Genomic DNA, 10569 nt, shown 5'->3' on the forward strand with positions numbered 1-10569 from the left:
AAAACAAGAACTTGGAACTTGGAAGAAGAAATTTTAACACCAATAGTTGGGACGTGGTAAAAGGAGATTTGGAGGTGCAGCTGTTAGGGTAGTAGTGATCTCTGTCTGGAGGTTTATTGTGTGATAATATGTGGTTTCCTGGTTGGTAATGCACCAACCTATCCTAACTATAGAGTTTGGGTAGGCTGGTCTGATTTATCGTCAGCTACCTAGGTGTTGCTTTGTATGTTGACGGACCCCTCCTAAGCTAGGATCACTGAATAATATTAATAACTCAACCTTTAATCCTGACATGAACGGCCGCGATCCCTTTTCACCTTGACATATTCCAATTTTGTCTATAGTGGAATGGACTGACTTCTGACTGTTCTGGTCCGGTTCAGTCGGTTCTGGGTCCTCCCCATATAATCTTCATAAATCTGATATCAGTAGATTGGAAAACCTTACTGACATGCTACTATTCCTTTATATAATTATAGATAAATATGATCTATTCTTCCACATTTCAATGGTTTCTTTTCTTCGCTTGTTTATTGGCTTTTGTTTCCAACGTGTAATTTGTCTGATATACGTGTTGAAGTGATGATCTAAAGCCTTTTATCATTCTTTTCTAATCATCTTATAGGTCTGCCAATATAAAAATGATGCTGTAGTGCAAGCAGCTGTTATGGTTCTGATGATCTCTGTTAAGGTAATTTATTTTATCCAGCCGATAATTATATGACACTACAAAATTCGCACTTTGACATACTGTTTTTCTTGTTGAATAGATGCATGTCAAGTCAAATTCTTTCAGTTGTCATATTCTCTTTTGTGATATATTGGCTCCTAGCATGAGTACAATTTGCCATATAAACCAAGTTCACGGATAAGCTTGAGCTCGTTTAATGCATTAATATTATAATGATAGAGACTCCTTATATTGTCAAAGATTATAATCCAATTTGGCCAGAAAAGATGGTTGGATTGTTGTGTTGATGTTTACTAGGGTGAACTAGGTTAGTAGATGAGTTTAATGTACATTCCAAACCTGTGAAATGGGTAATTGCGTGCCATTTACGTGAAAGCTAGCTGGTGATGCCGGCAATTGTAAGGAAGTGGGAAATTAATCTGCATGACTGATCGTATGTGTGCTAAAGAATCCTAAGTACCATAGAGGTGATTGCCTTGATGGGCTTACGGATGATCAAATACCAGATTGATTGAATTTACGCGTGGGAGTAACTGGTACAGAGTTCCTTTGTGGGAGGGGGCTGTGACTCCATTAAATCCTTAGGTCTTGGATTATAAAGCATTTTTGAGGCTGAGTTTACGATTCTATGACTGAAATTGAGTCAAACCATGTTGTGTCACTTCCTGGAGATATTCACGCCTTAAAAGCCATGTATGGAAATGTGAAATAACATGTGTGCATTCAGAGTTACATATTCCTTGCACATCCGGTATGCAATTTTTCCATTCATGGTCTTTCATTTTTTCTCTAGATGTTCAGATGTTACCTGAAAATTGATATCTCCTTCATTCAAAGAAGTCTACAATATCTTATATTAGGGAGAAAAAACCATCTTATTTTCTAGTTCTCTTTCTGAACTGGTGATTTGTTCTGTAGAGTGCTTGTGAAAGTGGGTGGTTTTCAGATAACGATTCCGAAGAACTTCAAAATCTGGCGAAGGAGGTTTGTTAGTATTTTTTGTTATCTCATCCACAATTGCTTTTCTTGTAGATAAATTCTGAATTATACTGATTTTCTGGGTCTTTCTGCGTAATCAGATAGCATGCAATTTTTCCAGTGTATCAAATTTTAACACCGATCCAACCAGTTCGCATTGTGTTATCTCAACAATTATGTCGAGGTAAAATACTGTGACTATTTCAATAGATATTCTGTAGTCCCAAAATATAAAAGATGATCATATGACGATGCTCTGAAAGTTCACATCCATGCAAAAGCTTGCTAGACAATGCTGGTTTTGCGGCACTGGAGTAAATCTCTAAGTAATGATCTTTTTCATTATTAGGATTAGCATAGACCAGGATTCTGATTTTTCACCATTTTGTATTGTTTTTACTTCGAATCTGTGGCTCAATATGTAGAAATTATTAAGCTGACCAATCGGATGTCGAGACCCATTTATTTTCAAGTGAAGATAAAGCAAAAGAAACGCAATTCATGGGAAAGAAAAATTCATCTCATCTTCGAAAATACTGTATACCACAAGTATGCATTGAAGTCGACATGTATTCAATTTATTGAATGTTTCAACATTATGAACAAAATTGGAAAAAAAGGGGGGCAATTATAAGTATAGGAATTTGTAAGAATCTCTATGATCGTTTTACTTGACAGAGGAGCTATTTTTTTCTTTCTCTTTCAATCCTGCGTTTGATGAGTCCACATGCTTGGGAATATAGACGCTGGAATTTAGCTGCTGTCAATGGGTATTAGCATACGAGCATATATCTTTGAGTTCCATGTGCAATATGCTGACAACACACCTGCAATTCTTGTCTTCAGTTTGTTGTCTAGATGAATTACATGCTTGGCTATAGAATGATTCTGTAATTTGTATGTATTCATCTCTAACTCACTTTGGTTTGTTTATAATGTCAGTGTGCTTTCTTGCAACTGAACTACTAAGTAATCACTCGCCTTCTATTCGAGGAAATTCATATTCTAGCCATCACTATTGAGTGATATACTGATAGTTTTGCTCAAGGAGGCTTGCACATGCTCATATTTATGTGGATAAATAGAATTCTCTATTATGTCCAGATTTTCTTGAATAAAAATACTGTGCTTGAGATGTTTCTGTAATTCATTTGTGATATTAGATCTACCTATCAAAAAAAAAAAAATTTGTGATATTAGATCCAGTCGCTTAAACTGAAAAGAGAACTGGTTTCCCACAATTGCATGTGCATTCAGTTTTTCGTTAAACTTCTGGTGCTAGGTACTCTTGTTAACATTATTGGTATGCATATATTTTTGGTGTTGTCTGACATCTTATAGTTCTCTCATTTGGATCTGATAGTTACTTGGGGAGAACTGTTGATAAATATTTCTATAGACTTGTTTGATAACTCCAACTTCGGTTGTTTACTTGTTTTTAAACCATGCTGAGGTTCTTGGATTGATATTCGTAAGGTTCTTACCTTTTTTATGCAAATTCTAAACACGATATTTTATATTGTGCCCCAGTCAATATTTTATGCCATTAACATATTTTATACCATTAACTATGCAACTGAGAATCCTGGTCGTGTACCTAATGCAGATTTTACCCAACAATGAAAATGGGTCATATATTCACTTTTCTTGAAATTCAGGTGGTTATCTTCCCTATCCTTTTCCTTCCGTACCCCTGGGTATAAATGTCACATAATTTGAATAACTGATATGATTGGTGCACTTCTATGTCTACATTGTAGCCTGGATATGGTACTTATGTGCACGACTTCCGGATTGTGAAGAGTGTTAAGTTTTCTCGAGAAGATAAAATTGTAAGCATCTCCTATGTACCCAAGTTGAATCCTGTACTTTAGGCAAGGTAACTATAATTTTGAGATAAGTCACTAACGGCGGTAGATGTGATTGTATTAAAACTTGTTACCTCGTACATATTGCTCATAGGTAGTAATCTTTTAATTTTTTCCATGAGAAGACAAAAACTAATGGTACTTTATTTTAACTCTAATGTTACTCTTCAAGTTCAATTGCACAATCTACTAATTATTAATATTTTCTTTCCATTTTTAGCTTTTATCGACAAATTTCATATTGCTAAGTTTGCAAATTATTAGAATCCAGATTTTTATTTTATTTTATTTTTTTGGAGCATCAGTACCAGACCATCTATCGACAGTTAAGACCATCTGTTGATAGTTAGCATCTGATTATGGATTAAAGGTTTAAATTACAACGTAGTCATGAATTTATTCTTATTTAGATTATCGTAGTTTCATCTAAGTATAGATCGATTTGGTGATAATATCAATGGATTGTTTATCTTTTTATTCCTTTTGCCTAGCAGAGGTTATTTGTTGTGCGAGCAGATAGCATTCAGACATCTTCATGTCTCTGTAGTCCTCCCAAAGTGACGTAAGCATGTTGTTCCATTATCTTTCTTGCTGAATTCAATATTATAGTATTATTATTTCAAGTGTCCTTTTGCATTTGGCTTCTGCAGCTTTCTGTTGAATGGAAAGGGAGTGGATAGAAGGACTAGTTTCTACACGGTTTGTTGTGGATTAAATTTAACGAGTCATATCTACATTTAAGCTAATTATGTCATGGAATTTTATATACTCATATTAGTTGGCTTTACTAGGATACTGGACCTCAACTTCCAACACTTGTGACACATATGCTGAAATATGGATCAAATCTTCTTCAAGCTGTGGGTGATTTTAACGGTAACACAGGTTTCTAGTTCCAATATTTTGGGTTTACTTGATGATTATTCGAAAAAGTTATTCGTTGTTAATTATTGTGAAGGAAAATACATTATAGCTGTTGCTTTCATGAGTACAACGTCAACTCCTGATATTAATGTCGTTCAAGATTATGTGCAGCATGCTCCTGCAACCATAGATTCTGGTGCGACAATGCATTTTTTTTTTTCCTCACTAGTTTTACTGTAAACAGCAATCATTTATGATAACATGTCCTATGGATGAGATTTGTTACTTTGCTGGACTGAAATTACATTGTATACTGATTGTTTCCTTTGCTATGTAGATTCTGAAATTATTGAGGGGGCATCACGGATTTCAATAAGTTGTCCTATTAGGTACCCTTTCGATTTGTTTGCCTAACCAGGTTATCTGTTCCTGCTAGTCCATTGCCTTTTTTTCTCGTATTATGCAGCATGATAATGCTGGAAATGATTTCTAATCCAAAGGATACTGTTTAAACAACGTTAAACATTTTAACACTCATGTATCTCCTGCAGCTTCAATGCCTGATGCTGAATTTCATATTTTATCTTGCATTTTGTTTCTATCATCATATAGCTTATCTGATGTTCATCATTTCATTTTTCTCATATATCCTTTCACGTATGTACTAATTATTATCACATCACCATTCCATGAATCTCAACTCTACTTGCTGCCCCTTGATGCACTGCTGATTAAGTTATCTTCGTTCTGAATCTTGAACAGCTTAACGCGTATTAAAACTCCAATCAAAGGACATTCATGCAAACATCTCCAGGTAACTGCAAGCATCACATAACTGTAGACAAGTTCCACACTTTCAAGCCCGCCAGGGAATTTTTCGCCTTTTAGTACATGTTTTGTGTGTAAGTTGAAGTGTTATGTCAAAAAATTCTTCTCCTAAGCCTATTGTGGTCAAGTGGATATTGAATTCTTCAGTTGTGATGGTCTAGCTTTAGTGTGTGAATATACATATTCTGCTAGCTTATTGTTCTTCATCTCTAAGATTCTATTTTGACTACAAAAAAGATGTCATTGGTCAATTAAATGAGAGTTAGATGAACTAATCTATCTGTTTGAACAGGATAGGGGTTAAGGCCAAGCCCTACCTGCAGTCTGTTAGGTTTAAAATAGAAAAAAAAAAAAAAAAAAAAAAAATGTCAAAAAATTCTTCTCCTAAGCCTATTGTGGTCAAGTGGATATTGAATTCTTCAGTTGTGATGGTCTAGCTTTAGTGTGTGAATATACATATTCTGCTAGCTTATTGTTCTTCATCTCTAAGATTCTATTTTGACTACAAAAAAGATGTCATTGGTCAATTAAATGAGAGTTAGATGAACTAATCTATCTGTTTGAACAGGATAGGGGTTAAGGCCAAGCCCTACCTGCAGTCTGTTAGGTTTAAAATCTTATTTTTTTACTTAATCCTAGTTGATGCTTTTATATTCCCTTTCATTTTCAGTGTTTTGATTACGACAACTATGTGAATATAAATTCAAGAAGGCCGTCATGGCGTTGTCCGCATTGTAATCAGTATGTCTGCTTCACTGATATCCGCCTTGATCAAATTATGGTGAAGGTAAGTAGCTTATTTACTTTCAGCCCTATATTCTTAAATTCCTCAGTTTTGAGTGATGTAGTTGGAATTTCTTCAGGTATTGAAAGATGTTGGACCAAATGCCAAAGAGGTAATCATCTCATCAGACGGGTCGTGGAATGCTGTCATGGATACTGATGATGCTACAAAGGAACCAGAGGAGAAGACCTTCAATGTTGGACAGGACGTGCCCAGAGGAATTGAATCTGCTGGTTTAGCAGATGCATCTGTGGAGATTCTTGATCTTACAGAAATAGATGATGTGACAGATGCAGTTGCCACTAGAGAAAGTGAAGACAGAAAACTTTCTCCAACTGCCCATCAAAGTCTTTCTATAACTCAGACTCCAAGTGTCAACCCTCAAATGGCCAACACAAATGATGTTAATCAAAACATTGCTCAGACTGATGATGACTTTTGGTCGGGAATTTTTTTGTCCACCTATGAAATGGGGACATTAAATGTTAGATCAAATCCACCAATTACTAGTGTTTCTAATTGGGAACTTGATGCTTTCCAAGGAAATATTCCTCTCACGACTTTTGTGATGGAAAGTGAAACGGCTTTGCCAAATATTTCGCAACTGCAGCAGTATCAATTTGGAAATCCAAATATGGGTAACGAGTACGGTGAGCTCCCTTCAATATCCAGCCATGCAACAAGAACGCCAATTGCAATTCAGGCCTTTCCTACACAGCCTCCTACTTCTGTCCTTCAACAGAGATCAAGAAATAATATGGACGTGTTTATACAGAATAGCCCTTCAGCAGCTTCTCAAGCCTCACCTTCTGCACGATTGTTTGCAGATGGTTTCTCTACACTCCATTCAACTTCATCCCAGGTGTCACGAATGCCTTCATCTTCAGTGCAGCAGTACTTGGGTATACAGGTAAGCTTCTATGCATAATTACTTTTGTATACAGTTTATACTTAGTTACAGATACACAAAGTATGATTAATAATATACATAGGTTTCTTAATTGATCTCGTCTTTGGTGAATTGTGATCAGCAAAACCGTTCGGTTCCTCCTGTTCTTCCATCTCAGCATAATATTGGTCTTCAACCTCCCAATCAGGTGCCAAATGCTTATAGAGTTTCATATGAACGCCAGAGTTCAAGTCAATTGCAAATGGCAAACCTTGCGGCTTCTCATGCAATCAATCAGCCTTTTGGACAAGTCCAATCATCAATACAACCGTCTGCCAATTTCTTGGGCCCGCAAAATCATGGGGTAAGTTCACGAAGTGGGGTTGATCGGTCAACAGGCATTGTTGGGAGTCAGCAATCTCGTTTAATGGTCCCTAATCAGAGAAACGGGCCGATGGCAAGGCGCATTGAGACATCGAGAGCTCACCCATATTCACTAAATGCTGATGCTCATAGGACGTCTTCTGTTGCTCATCAGATAGAGAATACTGAAGTTACTTCACTATCAGTCAGGAGAACAGATACTCGTGATCAAGCTGACCAAAACTGGAGGCCCACAGCCCGGATGCGTGGAGCCCTATCTGGGCAAGCTTATTCAGATGCTTTAAACCAATTTATTCTTCGGCCAACCCCACAACCTCAAGCTGCTCAACCTAGCTCAAATGCAGTCTCGCTTCCAGGTAATGTCCCAGTACCATTGCAACCTCTCATGGCTCAGGGTCCTCAACTGCCAAATTATCCATCCATAGGACAAGCTAGTAGGCCTCGGGTTTCTGGTCTTTCACCTGAGGGATCTACTGGAAACTGATGTGTAGACTCAAAGGGAGGTACCTTTGCAGTCTCCAATGGCCAAATTTGTCTTCTGCGGCCATTTGTACATGTATCTAAATGCTTATGGCATGAAGACTCGACTTGGGTTAGACTCTTGGTTTCGTGTTGTTTTCTAGACTCAGCGATTGATGAATGCCTTCTTCAGTGGGCATGAACTCACATTTTTTGTCTCTATGTTGAGTTTTGTTTATGCATTAATTCTCCATCACCATAAATGTTTATTTTCTAGCTTGCTTGTTATTAGGTTACGGAAAATTAAATATGTAGTATGATTCTCAGGAGCCTTGGCAAATGGCAATAATGCTTAGCCCCCATTTGGTAGCAATTTTTCAACCAAAAAAATTAATTCTTTTTGCCGTTATCTAACTATTCTAGTCGTTATTTTTTACTTCATCACTCATAGGTAGGATTCACTTTTCTCTTTAACGAACAAAAAATCAGTTTTCATGATCACCACCGAACAAGCCCTTGGTATGATATTGAAGTGGGTTCTGCTTTGCACCTTTGCCTGTAATAATCCAGGCTAACACTTGATTTATGTTTAGTTTTCGAGGCTCAAGTGGACCGTTTTGGGTTTTTAATTGCGACTTATCTGGTGTGTCGAGCTTTTTGTTGGATAAAAAACAAAGGGGTGTGTTTTGAAAAAATGCAAAGAAATGTACGTATTTGACAAAAATATAAGTCTGAGTTACAATTTCAAGAATCATAGCTTAGACTTGATTTTGAGCACGTTTATGAGAAATTCGTGTCTCGTCTATTAGCATTTTATCAATAATGGAAACTTTCCTCTTTTGCATTGAATAAGTTTCGAAGTTTGATTTTTCTTTTTCCTTTTTGTCAAAATACCGGATCAGTTTTCTTTATTTATTTTAAAATAAGAGAGTTAGTTTTGACAATATATTATTGAGATGTAACAAATTTGTGCAAAATGGGGAAAATTTTGAAGGTAACAGAGTAATTTGACCGACTTAAAGAAAAGGCAAATGTTTTGACACAAAAAAGGGAAAAAAGTTGCTTGTTCCTCGTGATTGGAAACGATTTATTATGTAAATAAACTTACAGCATGTTTAACTCCATTTTTATTTTATTCATTTTTTTTTTTTTATGGAAATGCATTTTGGAATTATATTTTGATGGAGAAGGTGTGGTTTAAAATAAAATAAAATAAAAAAAAATTTGGATTTGTGTGTAATATTATTTTATTGGAGAAGTGAAAAATGTATTTTAGAAATAATGGAAATCAAATGAGGGCTAAATACAGAGTACAAGGCTATAAGCAATTATAAATAAATTATAAGAGTAAAAATAAAGCTAGTATAAATTTTGAAACTACTTATCAACCAAAAATTAAAAAATATATATATATGATACTACAATAAGTTTTCATAAACAACCCTACTGCGCTAGGTAGATACTCCTTCACAATATAATAAAACTTCATCCGCGTGTAGTGAAGACCACCAAATACTGAAAAATTTAGTATATCACCATGTTTCTGTTTAATATAGATTTTTTGAGAATGGATTCTGCTTCGCATTGTCGATAGGGCTCTATTACAAGCATATGTGACAACCAGGTGAAGGGCATCAATCAAAGGAAAAGTCAAAGGTTGACCAAATCAAATGGTCTATGCCAACTTGATTGCCAAAATCCTTTACAGTCAAGACCCTCTATCTTGAACTCCCTCCCTCTAAGTCGTGAGGGAAGCTTTTGCATGAATGAACCATCCAATCCTATGTAGAGGAAAGATAAAGTCAAAAAATACGTGAAATCCTAACACTTGTAAAGTGGTTTGAAAGAAGTCTTACTAAAGGTCGAAGTACATGAAAAGCATTAAGATGTCGAAAGGCAATAATATTAAATGAAATTCAACAAAATAACACATGTAAAAAAAAGAATTTTCATTCATTGGAATTCATAATTACATGGAGGCGAAGCCATTTACATTGAAAATAAGAAAATGGAAATCCTAATAACTTAAGCAGGTGAGGGAGGGGGAGGAGTACCAACAAAAGGGATGATGGCATTGGGGCATACTGCTTCAGATGTTGCGTTATCCCGGTCAGCTTCATCTTCAAGTTCTATCACATGGCTAACCTCCATCGGAGTTTAAAGCTTTCCCTGTTCTCCCTCTTCCAAGAATTTCGACCTCATCTTCATGGTGTTGAAAGTTGACTGCACCTCAATCTATTCCATCACCTCGGTGTAAGCAAACCTCCTCCAATATCTATAGAAACTCTAATACTCCTCAGTCAAGTGAAAAATGGCTATATACTATTTCACAGCATCTTTGCCAGCAGATTGGGCCTTCCCCCTGAACACATTCCACCTCTTCGTGAGGCCAACAATTCTAGAGTTGAGCTCTCCCACCCGCCGCTTCAACCTAGAATTCTAAATATTTGACCTCTCTAAGGCCACAGTAACTAATTTTTTATGTGCATCAAAAGTCTCCACTCACTTGGTCAGAGAAGCCACTTCACTCTGGGACAGGTGGACTTTCTTATTTAAATTCTCAATCTCTGTTAAGGTAGAGACGAGTGTTACGCTCCGATTTTACACGCCTCGGACACCGAAGTGTCATCTCGCCTCCGAGGTCGAATCAAGTGGACCCCGCCCAGCACCACTTATTCCGACCTGAAAACGACCCTTCCGAAACTTCTCCGAAGTGATATAGCGATTCCTACTACTGATCTGCCGAAACATTTCACCTCCGAGGTCCAGATCAAGTGGACCCCGGTTAGAAGATCCGCCGCCAATTTGAGATTTGTCCTGCACC

At 36.6% G+C, this 10569-nt stretch overlaps 1 protein-coding gene across 1 annotated transcript in view; it reads left to right on the forward strand.

Annotated features, from left to right (window-relative positions):
* The window catches only part of LOC111398190 (E4 SUMO-protein ligase PIAL2-like), a 15817-nt gene extending 7809 nt beyond the window's left edge, over positions 1-8008 (forward strand). The window contains exons 2-16 of the mRNA XM_023025124.1: positions 384-511; positions 626-691; positions 1610-1675; positions 1771-1853; positions 3276-3327; positions 3430-3501; positions 4032-4099; positions 4188-4236; positions 4329-4413; positions 4496-4597; positions 4739-4790; positions 5164-5215; positions 5900-6016; positions 6093-6923; positions 7045-8008. Of these exons, the coding sequence (XP_022880892.1) occupies positions 384-511; positions 626-691; positions 1610-1675; positions 1771-1853; positions 3276-3327; positions 3430-3501; positions 4032-4099; positions 4188-4236; positions 4329-4413; positions 4496-4597; positions 4739-4790; positions 5164-5215; positions 5900-6016; positions 6093-6923; positions 7045-7770 (2549 nt within the window). The 3' untranslated portion in view covers positions 7771-8008. The remainder of the gene's footprint in view (positions 1-383; positions 512-625; positions 692-1609; positions 1676-1770; positions 1854-3275; positions 3328-3429; positions 3502-4031; positions 4100-4187; positions 4237-4328; positions 4414-4495; positions 4598-4738; positions 4791-5163; positions 5216-5899; positions 6017-6092; positions 6924-7044) is intronic.
* Positions 8009-10569: the final 2561 nt, after the last annotated feature.

This window comes from Olea europaea, chromosome 8, assembly GCF_002742605.1.
Source record: "Olea europaea var. sylvestris chromosome 8, O_europaea_v1, whole genome shotgun sequence".
Taxonomy (NCBI): Eukaryota; Viridiplantae; Streptophyta; class Magnoliopsida; order Lamiales; family Oleaceae; genus Olea; species Olea europaea.